At 37.3% G+C, this 13,503-nt stretch overlaps 1 protein-coding gene across 5 annotated transcripts in view; it reads left to right on the top strand.

Annotated features, from left to right (window-relative positions):
• The window catches only part of Ranbp2 (RAN binding protein 2), a 61,991-nt gene that overhangs the window by 35,943 nt on the left and 12,545 nt on the right, over positions 1-13,503 (top strand). For 3 of the 5 annotated variants that reach the window (XM_013034270.1, XM_013034272.1, XM_013034271.1), the window contains exons 19-23: positions 156-250; positions 1,080-5,844; positions 10,175-10,348; positions 11,006-11,098; positions 11,612-11,790. In XM_013034270.1, coding sequence (XP_012889724.1) covers positions 156-250; positions 1,080-5,844; positions 10,175-10,348; positions 11,006-11,098; positions 11,612-11,790 — 5,306 coding nt within the window. Of the gene's footprint in view, positions 1-155; positions 251-1,079; positions 5,845-10,174; positions 10,349-11,005; positions 11,099-11,611; positions 11,791-13,503 lie in introns of those variants that run through there. The other 2 variants (XM_013034273.1, XM_013034274.1) reach the window with 2 other exon arrangements.

Consider the following 13,503-nt stretch of genomic DNA (forward strand, 5'->3'; position numbering starts at 1 on the left):
TTCATGGTATATTTTGGCATATAAAAAATTTAAAAAATTACATGCAGTCAAATCATCTTTGATTTTTATTACTATTGTATTTGTATTCTTGCCTACATAGCCTTAACTGTAGGAACATTAACAATGTTTTCTTCATTTTCCTCTTTTTCCTTCAGTTGCAACTACTGGTCCTTCAGTATACTATAGCCAGTCACCAGCATATAATTCCCAGTATCTTCTCAGACCAGCAGCCAATGTTACTCCTCCAAAGGTAACAAAGGAATAATTTATGCATTTATAACTTTTGCTTATTTTATTTTGTCTTTTGCTAGTACTGTGGTTTGTACTACAGCCTGAAGCTTGCTAGGCAGATGATTTACTACTTGAGCCATGGCATTATTTCACTTTTGATTGTTTAGGCTTCTTTAAAGAAATTCAAGAAAGTAGTTTAGTATTAAAAGGTATTAAAAGCTCATGACACAGTTATTTCAAGTTCATTTCCAGATACAGAAGTTAATGACATTATTTTAGTGTTGCTAAAATAGGTATAAACATTCGATATTTTAAAAGATGGGAGTAGTAATGTTGTCAGTGGTATTATCATTCAGTTTTGATAGAAATACAAGTATAATTTCCTTGCTGAATGATTATTTGGTAAATCTAGGCCTAGTGTATTTAGTAACTGGTGATTAAACACCTGGTATTACAACAGGAGTTGAATATGAGGGCTTAAAGAGAAACTGTATGTCATACACTTCATACGTAAAATGAAGAAAGTACCTTACATAGTATTTTTGAGTGTATTAAACTGTTTATAACAGTGCCTATTAGGCATATTAATAAATGCTCAATAATTGTTAATGTTCATCACTGTTAATATCATTTGATAAATTGTTCATCAATAAAAGATGATGCTATATCAGTTAATTTCCATTATATGCTAAGTATGTATGCAGGCATTTTTGTGGCGTTACCTTCTTAATGGTAAATATCCTAATGTTCTCTTTCTTTTATTTAACACTCAGTTTGAAGTTTGTGAGAATTGATTTCTATCTAGTTTTTTCAGCAATCTACAAAATATTTTAATTTTTTTCTTTTAGGGTCCAGTTTATGGCATGAATAGGCTTCCACCCCAGCAACATATTTATGCCTATTCACAGCAAATGCACACACCACCAGTGCAAAGCTCATCAGCTTGTATGTTCTCACAGGAGCTGTATGGTCCTCCATTGCGTTTTGAGTCTCCTGCAACAGGAATTCTATCACCCAGGGGTGATGACTACTTCAATTATAATGTTCAACAAACAAGCACAAACCCTCCATTGCCAGAACCAGGATATTTCACTAAACCTCTAGTTGCAGCTCATGCTACAAGATCTGCAGAATCCAAGGTTATAGAATTTGGAAAAACTAATTTTGTTCAGCCCATGCCGGGTGAAGGATTAAGGCCATCTTTGACAACAGCAACACATACAACACAGCCAACTCCTTTTAAATTTAACTCAAACTTCAAATCAAATGACGGTGACTTTACATTTTCTTCACCACAGGTTGTAACACATCCTCCTCCTCCTACTTACAGTAACAGTGAAAGCCTTTTAGGTCTCCTGACTTCAGATAAACCTTTGCAAGGAGATGGCTATAGTGGACCAAAAGCAATTCCTGGTCAAAGTATTGGGCCTCGAAATACATTTAATTTTGGAAGTAAAAATGTATCTGGAATCTCATTTACAGAAAACATGGGGCCAAATCAGCAGAAGAATTCTGGTTTTCGTCGAAATGATGAAATGTTTACTTTCCATGGTCCAGGGAAATCTATATTTGGAACACCTGCTCCAGAGTTGGCAAATAAAAGTCATGAAACAGATGGAGGAAGTGCCCATGGAGATGAGGATGATGATGGCCCTCACTTTGAGCCTGTGGTACCTCTTCCTGATAAGATTGAGGTGAAAACTGGTGAGGAAGATGAAGAAGAATTCTTTTGCAACCGTGCAAAGTTATTTCGTTTTGATGGAGAATCCAAAGAATGGAAGGAGCGTGGGATAGGCAATGTAAAAATACTAAGGCATAAAACATCTGGTAAAATTCGCCTTCTAATGAGACGAGAGCAAGTATTAAAAATTTGTGCAAACCATTATATCAGTCCTGATATGAAACTGACACCAAATGCTGGATCAGACAAGTCTTTTGTATGGCATGCCCTTGATTATGCAGATGAGTTGCCAAAACCAGAACAGCTTGCAATTAGATTCAAAACTCCTGAGGAGGCAGCACTTTTTAAGTGCAAATTTGAAGAGGCCCAGAGCATTTTAAAATCCTCTGGAACAAATGTAGCCATCCCATCAAATCAGACTGTCAGAATTGCAAAAGAATCTACAACTCATGATAAGGATATTTGTAAGTCTGATGCTGGGAATGTAAATTTTGAATTTCAAGTTGCAAAGAAAGAAGGGTCTTGGTGGCATTGTAATAGCTGCTCATTAAGGAATGCTGCAACTGCTAAGAAGTGTATATCCTGCCAAAATATAAACCCAAGCAGTAAAGAGCTCCTAGGCCAACCATTGGTAGAAACTGGTTCTGCTTCTAAAACTGGCCCAGAAAATGCTCAAGATAGATTTGCATTAATAACTGCAAAGAAAGAAGGTCACTGGGATTGCAGTATTTGTTTAGTAAGAAATGAACCTGCTGTATCTAAATGCATTGCATGTCAAAACACAAAGTCTGCTAACAAAAGTGGATCTTCATTTGTTCAAGCTTCTTTTAAATTTGGTCAGGGAGATCTTTCTAAGTCTGGTAACAGTGATATCAGATCTGTGTTTTCTACAAAGGAAGGGCACTGGGATTGCAGAGAATGCCTGGTACAAAATGAAGGAAGTGCTACAAAATGTGTTGCCTGTCAGAATCTAAGAACTCAGAATCTACCTACTCCTTCAGTTTCAGCATCAGCCTCTTTTAAGTTTGGTACGTCAGAGATAAGTAAAACTCCAAAGAGTGGGTTTGATGGAATGTTCACTAAGAAGGAAGGACAGTGGGATTGTAGTACATGTGCAGTGCGAAATGAAGCAAATGCTACTCAATGTGTTGCTTGTCAGAATCCTGCACAACCAGTACCTTTATCTTCTGCTGTTCCAGCTTCTACCTCTTTCAAATTTGGTACTTCAGAGATAAGCAAGGCTCCAAAGAGTGGGTTTGAAGGAATATTCACCAAGAAGGAAGGACAGTGGGATTGTAGTTCATGTTTAGTAAGAAATGAAGCAAGTGCTACCCATTGTATTGCTTGTCAGAATCCAAGTAAACAAAATCAGTCTACGCCTTCACTTCCTGCCTCTTCAGAGATAAGCAAATCCACAAAGAATGGATTTGAAGGAATGTTCACCAAAAAGGAAGGACAGTGGGATTGTAGTGTTTGCTTTGTACAAAATGAGAGTTCTTCCTTAAAGTGTGTGGCTTGTGATGCCTCCAAACCAACTCATAAACCTATTGCAGAAGCTCCTTCAGCCTTCACAATGGGCTCAAAAACAAAGTTAAGTGAATCTTCTGGAGGTCAGGTGGGAACTTTTAAATTTGGCATTTCAAAACAAGGAATTAAATTTGGGCATGTGGATCAAGAAAGTACACCTTCATTTTCACTTCAGGGTTCTTCTAATACAGAATTTAAGTCAATAAAAGAAGGATTTAGTTTTTCCATTCCTGCATCTGCTGATGGTTTTAAATTTGGTATTCAGGAACAGGGAAGTCAAGAGAAGAAGAGTGAAAAGTCTCCTGAAAATGATGCTGGTTTTCAGGCTCAGGATGTTAGTAACCAGAAGAATGGTAGTGGTGTGATATTTGGTCAAACAAGTAGCACTTTTACCTTTGCAGATCTGGCAAAATCAACTTCTGGAGAAGGATTTCAATTTGGCAAGAAAGACCCTAATTTCAAAGGATTTTCAGGTGCAGGAGAGAAATTATTCTCGTCACAAAGTGGTAAAGTGTCTGACAAAGCCAACACTTCTGCTGACCTCGAGAAAGATGATGATGCCTATAAGACTGAGGACAATGATGACATCCATTTTGAACCTGTAGTACAAATGCCTGAAAAAGTAGAACTTGTGACAGGAGAAGAAGATGAAAAAGTTCTGTATTCACAGCGGGTAAAATTATTTAGATTTGATGCTGAAATAAGTCAGTGGAAAGAAAGGGGTTTGGGGAACTTAAAAATTCTCAAAAATGAAGTCAATGGCAAACTAAGGATGCTAATGCGAAGAGAACAAGTATTAAAAGTATGTGCCAATCATTGGATAACAACTACAATGAACCTGAAGCCTCTTTCTGGGTCAGATAGAGCATGGATGTGGCTAGCTAGTGATTTTTCTGATGGTGATGCCAAACTGGAGCAGCTGGCAGCAAAATTTAAGACACCAGAGCTAGCTGAAGAATTCAAGCAGAAATTTGAAGAATGCCAGCGACTTCTATTGGATATTCCACTTCAAACACCCCATAAACTTGTAGATACTGGCAGAGCTGCCAAGTTAATTCAGAGAGCTGAGGAAATGAAGAGTGGACTGAAAGATTTCAAAACATTTTTGACAAATGATCAAACAAAAGTCACCGATGAGGAGAGTCAGAATTCAGGTGCAGGCACCACCAGTGCTTCTTCAGACACAGCAGTCAAGCCAAATCCTGAAAACACTGGGCCCACTTTAGAATGGGATAACTATGACTTAAGGGAAGATGCTTTGGATGACAGCGTAAGCAGTAGTTCAGTACATGCTTCTCCATTGGCAAACAGCCCTGTGAGAAAAAACCTCTTCCGCTTTGGTGAGTCTACAACAGGGTTTAACTTTAGCTTTAAATCTGCTTTGAGTCCATCTAAGTCTCCTGCCAAGTTGAATCAGAGTGGGACTTCAATTGGCACTGATGAAGAATCTGATGTTACTCAAGAAGAAGAGCGAGATGGGCAGTACTTTGAACCTGTTGTACCTTTACCTGATCTAGTTGAAGTATCCAGTGGTGAGGAAAATGAACAAATTGTTTTTAGTCACAGAGCAAAACTCTATAGATATGATAAAGATGTTGCTCAATGGAAAGAAAGAGGTATTGGTGATATAAAGATCTTACAGAATTATGACAATAAGCAGGTTCGCATAGTGATGAGAAGAGATCAGGTATTAAAACTTTGCGCCAATCACAGAATAACTCCAGACATGACTTTGCAAAATATGAAAGGGACAGAGAGAGTGTGGGTATGGACTGCATGTGATTTTGCAGATGGAGAACGAAAAGTAGAACATTTAGCTGTCCGTTTTAAACTACAGGATGTCGCAGACTCATTTAAGAAAGTATTTGATGAAGCAAAAACAGCCCAAGAGAAAAATTTTTTGATAACACCTCATGTTTCTCGTTCAGGCACTCCTAGAGAGTCCCCATGTGGCAAAATTGCTGTAGCTGTTTTAGAAGAAACCACAAGAGAGAGGACAGATTTAATTCAGAGTGACGACGTAGCAGATACAACTTCAGAAGTTGGAGAAGTGTCTAGTACAACTGAAACAACACCAAAAGCAGTAGTTTCTCCTCCAAAGTTTGTATTTGGCTCAGAGTCTGTTAAAAGCATTTTTAGTAGTGAAAAGACAAAACCATTTGCATTTGGCAACAGTTCAGCCACTGGGTCTTTGTTTGGATTTAGTTTTAATGCACCTTTGAAGAATAGTGAAACTGGTTCAGTAGTCCAGAATGGATCTGAATTTAAAATGGAGCCTAACAAATGTGAACAGTCACAGAACTCTGATATGCAACAATATTCAGATGGCAGAGTCAAAAATCTCTTTGTTTCCTTTCCAAAAGAAGAGTCTTCAACTACTTACACGTTTAAACCACCAGAAAAGGGTAAGTCTTCAGTTAGGCCCAAGCCCCTTTTTGTTTTAATGTTCATTTTGATGCAGATTCCATATAGGATTCTGATGTTAGTCATACACATGGATGTATGAACACCCAACAAGTATTTGAGTGGACTTGCTCCTCTCTAAATAAATTTACCTGTAACTATACAACAAATAATAGATGCTGTGTAAGTTGTATAAGAGGTTTCAATATTACAAAATATTCATATTATGAAAAAGTAGAGAAGAGCCCAGTATTGCACAGGTATACATACTATACTTAAATTATGATCATTAGTTCAAGTTTTTTAGGTGGTTATTCTTCAGTGTTCCTTCCTTGTCACTCCAAGGATGTAGTGTTAAGATGTCCATAGTACTAAGGCACTATTTGTTAAATGATCAAAAAATGATACCAGAGGAATAAATGGAATATATGAGCCAAGCAGATTGGTATAATTCTAGTTTTATATTTTAAAGTCATATTCACTTTGTTTCCTTTAGGATGTTCAAAAGTGAAACACTCTTTATTTTCTAGGATTTAATTTTAACCTTTTTAAATCCAATCCAATGGCCTTTTGGACCAGCACCCCATCCTCACAGCCTGAAAGTGAAGGTATAGAATTAGCATTCTTAGTATGAGGCAACTAGCAGCTGGTAGTCCTTAGCAAAATAACTGTGGCTGTATGAAATTAAGTATTTAACACTACAGTATGCATGTTAAAGAATGTCATTTTAAGCACCGAACCTTTTCATTGGTTGTAGAACACCCTTAAGTAATTTTATTAAAAAAGCAAATGCTATGTTTTCTCATTACTGCATATTTTGGATTTTTTTCTGCTCTGTGCTTTATTGCTTTGTTGTTTACAACTCTGCTTAAATGAAGACCTATGTTTTATCTAACTCTTGTCTTTAGCCGCTAATATCTGCCAATATTTAAACATGATGGCAGCAGAGTATATTGTTACATTGTTTTGGATCCTTCCCCACCTTTTTTTTGTGGTCATGGGGCTTGAACTTTGGGCCTGGGCACTGTCCCTCAGCTCTTCAGCTCAAGGCGAGTGCTCTGCCACTTGAGCCACAGTGCCACTTCCAGTTTTCTGAGTGGTTTATTGGAGATAAGATTCACAAACTTTCCTGCCTAGGCTGGCTTTTGAACCATGATCCTCAGACCTCAGCCTCCTGAGTAGCTAGGATTACAGGCGTGAGCCACCAGTGCCCGGCTAGTTCTGGATCCTTATAGGTATTTCTTTTTGTATATGGTTTAGAAAAATAGTGAATTTGCATTTTTAACAACCATCATTGTGTAGCTTGTATATTATATAGGTAGTACAGATTTTTTTTTGTTTTAAGTATTTCTACTAGACTGGAACAACAGGAAAGTGGAATCTCTTAAACACCTTCATACTTAAAATCATCATCTGGTATCACATACTAAGTATGCTGAGCAAGTACAGCAGTAGGGTGATAGTTCCTGATTTTTTTTTGTGGGCCCCTTGATACTTTTTTAGAGCCAGTTTTGGGGCTTGAACTCAGGGCTTTTAGCTTTTCCTTTGGCTTTCTTGGCTTACAGTTGGTGGCTCTCTGGTGGTTAATTGGAGGTGGAGTCTACAGACTTTTCTGTCTGGGCTGGCTTTGAAACTTGAACTCAGATCTCATCTTCTAGAATAGGATTACAGCCACTGGTACTGGGATCTTTATTTTTAAATTACACCAATTACTACTAGCCAAGGAAGCTCTTAGAAACTTTGATTCTTGAAAATGCAATCTTTGGTAAATTATATGGACACAATAGAAAAATGTATATATACTTGTACAATTTCTGTGCACTCTAAGAATCCCTTGGATTATGACTAGTTTATTAATGTGTTACTGCAAAACAGAGGTTTAGTTTGGAATTTGATAGTATCATAGTCCTAAAGGACTATAAACTTGAAAACTGTAGACATGGAAAAACTGAGGTTTAGAGAGGTCTGACTTAATATGTCTCTGTTGTAGTACCCCATTAGTGTCCCTAGCCAGAAAATTTAGTTTTTTGTTGATAATGGAGAAGGGCATGTTTATCCTTTGAAAAGCATCAGCTCTAGTTCTTGGTTGCAGTATCTTATCCAAGAGAAATAACATGACTTGTGTATGTAATCAAAACATTTATAGTAGCTACACGAAACATCAAATATGTCTGGATGACTGTGGCTCATGACTGTAATTCTATTTACTTAGGAGGCTGAGATCTGAGGATCATAGTTCAAAGCCAGCCCAGGCAGCGAAGTCCAGTAGACTCTTCTCTCCAGTTAACAACTAGAAAGCCAGAAGTAGAGCTGTGGCTTAAGTGATAGAACAGCAGCCTTGAGCAAAAAGTAGTTCAGGGACAGTGCCCACACCCTGAGTTCAAGCCCCAGGACTGGCCCAAAGTGAAACAAAATAAAATATAAAAAGGCACAGATGAAGAAAAGGAAAAAAAAGAAAGGAAAAATAGAAAAGGAAAAAAAAAGACACAGATGGTATAAAGAAAAACATGAAATTTATTTATTTTTGTTGTTGTTGATTGTGGGGCTTAACTCTGGGTGCTATCCCTTAGCTCTTTAGCTCAAGGCAAGCACCCACCTCTTGAGCCACAATGCCACTCTGGTTTTCTGTTGGTTAGTTGGAGATAAGAGTCTCTTGGATTTTCCTGCCGGGCGCTGGTGGCTCACGCCTGTAATCCTAGCTACTCAGGAGGCTGAGATCTGAGGATCGCGGTTCAAAGCCAGCCCGGGCAGGAGAGACCGTGAGACTCCTATCTCCAATAAAACCACCAGAAAACCGGAAGTGGTGCTGTAGCTTAAGTGGTAGAGCACTCGCCTTGAGCTGAAGAGCTGAGGGACAGCGCCCAGGCCCAGAGTTCAAGCCCCACTACCGACAAAAAAAAAAAAAAGAGTCTCTTGGATTTTCCTGCCTGGGCTGGCTTTGAACCACGATCCTTTATCTCAGCCTCCTAGGATTACAGGTGTGAGCCACCAGCGCCCAGCATAAAAAAATTTTTAATGTATTTGATTTGTTTCATACGTATAAAATACCAGTTTAATGTGAAACCAATTTTAACATTATATTAATCTACATATGCAAGATATCATCTCAACTTTTAATCAATATAAAAAACTGTTGAAGTATTCACATTTTTTTCATTCCAAGTCTTTAGACTCCAATGTATTTATTTACACTTACATCTCAATATGTTTAGCCCTCTTTTAAAAGTGTTAAATAGCCATGCATATATGACAAGGCTATTATCTTAGACAGTGTTGTTCTAGAGAATTGTTCTCCTAACTCTTCTTGGTACATAGCATGCTTCGTGACTGGATTATTTTAAACTTAAAGATCCTTTAGGATAGAAATTACTGTTGTTATTTTTTAATTTTTTAAAATTGATTAACTTTTTTTTTTTTTGGTGCCATTCTTGTATAAGCCCCAAGAATGGGCACTGTCTCTCTGAGCTTTTGTGCTCAAGGCTAGCACTCTACCACTTGAACTACAGCTCCACTTCTAGCTTTTTGGTGGTTAGCTGGAAATAAGACCCTCATGGACTTTCCTACCAGGGATAGCTTTGAACCATGATCCTCAGAGCTCAGCCTCCTGAGTAGCTAGGATTATGGGGGTGAGCCACTAGCATATGGCTAGAAATTCTGAATAGATCTAACAGGTGGTATATAAAATTCCCTTTCTCCTAATTTTTTGCCCTTTTTATTGGTAAGGAATGGGAAAGAGTGAAGAAAGATGTTTTTGGTCATAGATATCTTCTCAGATTCTTACAGAATTACCCATAGGATGAGAGTCTGGCTTAATTTTGCATAGTATTACATTTGGAAATCTGCAAAACTGCATGAGGTTCCAATTACTGTGTCATCTGTAGCAGTTTTCTTATATGAACTAATCAAGGTTGATTTTGGATTAGTTTCATAAGTATACTAATCTTTGCTTATAACTTAAGTTTATTTTTCAGTTGTTTGAAATGCATGGATGTTTTGCTGTGAACTATATATTTTATAGTATTCTAAATATGATTGTGGTAGCACTTTATAAACTATAGAAATTAGCCACAGTTCTTTTTTGTGAGTAATAAAAATAAGATTTATATTATTTTGGGGTCAAAAATTTGTGTTCTTTACTGAGTTTTGGTAGAATACTAAATTAGACTGGTAATTCTAATTAATATTATAAAGCTTTGTGTGAAAGTATGGAATTTTAAAAAATCAGTATGTCCTTTTAATTGATAAGTTTTATAGAACTTATTTTCAGTTGGCTAATGAACTCAGTAGTAACCTTATAGCTTCTGGTTTTTCATGTTTTTCCTTGTGTTACAGCAAAAGAGAAGAAAAAACCTGCAGATCCTCCCTCAGATGATGATGATGTTCTTATTGTCTATGAACTAACCCCAACTCCTGAGCAAAAAGCTCTTGCAACCAAACTTAAACTTCCTCCAACTTTCTTCTGCTATAAGAATAGACCAGATTATGTTAGTGAAGAGGAAGAAGATGGTAAATCTTTTGTTATTTAAATCCACTCTTTGCTATGGATCTTAACAGTTAGGAAAGGTGTTTATTTAAACCTGAGCTTTTTAGAACTTGTAACTAATATCCTTATAGTTAAATATTTGCCCTAAATGTTTATGTAATAGTCAATGGATGTAATAATTGAAAAATGTCAGGTCATTAAGCCCTTTTTAGGGTGGCTGTCATGTGCCCGGTAGATGTTCTAATGGAATTGAAAGTAGTCATGATTGTCTACAAATTTTAATGGTGAAGAAAAAGCGAGGCAGTTTGATAATAGAATACTTTATATGCCATATCAGAGTTCTTAGGTGGGGCACTTAACACATGTGCTAAGATTCCAGTAAGATGAGTTTGATAGTGCTTTAAAACATTAATTTGTGAGATGAAGAGGTTGGTAGCTGTGCAGAAATGTTAGCAGAGCACATGAGGAGAACACAAGTTCAAGTTCTAACAGGAAGGAATAAGTGGTATGGAAATGGCAAAATAGGCTGCTTCTTAATGTGGAGAGTGAAAGAATCAAGTTGCAGATGATCCCTAGGTTTATGACTAGGAAACCCTTCAAAACTTAATAAAATTTATTTATTCAAATCAGTTGTACTTTAAAACTAAAATTTACTTATTAAAACTCAATTGTACTTTAAGATGAAGATTTTGAAATGGCCGTCAAGAAACTTAATGGAAAGCTCTATCTGGATGATTCAGAAAAATTTAGACCATTGGAAGAAAATCTAACAGGTATGTTCAGTCTAAATAAGTAATTCAGTATAATCTAGTATAATCTTTACTCTGAGTATTTATGAAATATAGACATGATGATTTGAAATATTTTAAAATAATCCCAGCTATTCAGAAAGTAGAGATCAGGAAGATACTGATTTTAGGCCAGCCCTGGCAACACTTCATCATAACACACAAGCCATGTATGGTGGTACATTCTTGTAATCCCAGCTTCCTGGGAGGCATTGGTAGGAACACTGTAGTCCAAATATAGCCCTGGTCACAATAAAGCAAAACCCTATCTGAAAAATAAATAAGGCAGAGAAGGGTTTCAGGTGTGGCCAGAGTAGTAGAATGCCTTTCTGTAAGTACAAACCCCTGAGTTCATACCCAAGTACCACTAAAAATAGTGTTAGTTGAAACAAAATACTGGTCTTTTGGTCCTTGTTCTCCATTCACATTTACAAGGTTTGTTACCTCGTTCTGTAGATTACGTTGAGGACCTAATATTGTGTTATATGGAATTTTCAGATAATGAGAAAGAGTGTGTTATTGTTTGGGAAAAGAAGCCAACAGTTGAAGAGAAGGCAAAAGCAGATACATTGAAGCTTCCACCTACATTTTTTTGTGGTGTATGCAGTGATACTGATGAGGACAATGGACATGGGGAAGACTTTGAATCAGAGCTTCAAAAAGTTCAGGAAGCTCAGGTAAGAATTGGGTTAGCAAGTTGATTAAAAGATCTAGAGGCATACTATTTGTGTATTGGGATGCTCAAAATAGAACATCAAATCTCCCAACAGTGTTATAGATTTAAGGCGGCACCAGTCAAAACTCCATCAGGATTCTTTGTACTTAAACCAACTTATTCTAAAATTTCCATGCAAAGTTAAAATTATACTGGTTGTTATCAGTGAACACTAACATATCACTCAAAATTTGGAGTTCAAATGCATATTGATTATGGTCAAATTATGTTTATTACAGTCAGGTGGATGTTTATTCTGTGAATGAAAATGCTTTTTAGAATGTTTAGTAAATCAACCTTATATGTCTGCATTAAGCCTTAATTGATGTTTTAGTTTGATTTATATAAATTTTTTAAATGTTGCTGCAGGAAAGAAAAGACACAATAAGTTCTTGCAGCTTTCCATCTTCGATTTAACATCCACAGTGCAAAACATTTCAAGACATCTTACAAAAATAGTTTCACAAGGTAGAAGTTTTAGCAAAGATGTGTGTCAGTAAAACACAATAAAGTAAGGGAAACAGGAAAGGAAAAGAGAAACATTGCCTGCTTCCTACACAGGACATGGGAATTTAGACTGAAAATTGTTGTTATCTGGGATATTCACTCTGAGCTGGAGAACAATATGTGGTCTTGGAGTTTAGCAATCTCTTAATCATTACAGAGAATGTGTTGGTGGGCCTACACCATGTTTATTATTGTGTTAATCGTGGATATTAATCTAGGTCCACCCAAAACACAGGGAAAATAGGTGAGTTTCAGAACATCCTTTTGTCAGACATATCTTCCCATTTTCTGTCTCTATCCATTGGTGGAGAGTTTGCAGCTCTTAACATCTCAAAGGAAAAGAAGATATAGATATAGCCCTTTTTGTGTCTTGGAAAGCCTAACATCTAAAAGGAGATGATGGTGCCAGTAGACGTAATTGCTCAGATTTTTTAAATCAGAGCAATTGATTTTCAGTTTTTACTTGAAATTTTCTATTTTCCTTCATCTCATTTCTGAGTATAGTCTTCAAAAATATTGATTACTTTAGCCAGGTTTGATTGCTCATACCTGTAATCCTAGCTATTCAGGAGGCTGAGGAAGCTGACCAGAGCAGGAAAATATTTGATACTATTATCTCCAGTTAACCAGGAAAATAAAGGCCTGAAGTGGAGCTGTAGCTGAAGTGGTAGAGTGCCCAGGTCCTAAGTTCAAGCCACGATTGTTAGGGAAAAAGGACAGACTCCAAAGGAGAGAAGTATGAAAACATAACTGACCTCAACAGACCAGATCAACTTTAGTGCAAGTTGAAGAGGGACACCAGAATGACCTGGGCATGGTCTGGAGACCCGAGGGGTAATGCGGGGAAAGGGGTTGGAGGGACTTTAAGTAGGGTTGTGGGTTGGGTAAGGCTACAGGTAGCTAGAGTTCAAGGAGTTTCCAGACATGCCTTGTTTTATACTTACCTGGTTCTGGGAACCTACTATGCAAACTTAATGCACAGGTTAATGGTTTAGCCAGGTGGGGCCTACTTCCAGGAATTCAGGTGAAGACACCTGGGGGATGGTGTGGGAGAATGTGCTTTTCACTTTTATTTATTTATTTTTGGGTCCGGTCGTGGGGCCTGAACTCTGGGCCTGGGCACTGTCCCTCAGCTCTTCAGCTCAAGGCTAGTGCTCTACCACTTGAG

The sequence above is a fragment of the Dipodomys ordii genome, unplaced genomic scaffold (genome assembly GCF_000151885.1).
Source record: "Dipodomys ordii isolate 6190 unplaced genomic scaffold, Dord_2.0 Scaffold186, whole genome shotgun sequence".
NCBI lineage: Eukaryota > Metazoa > Chordata > Mammalia > Rodentia > Heteromyidae > Dipodomys > Dipodomys ordii.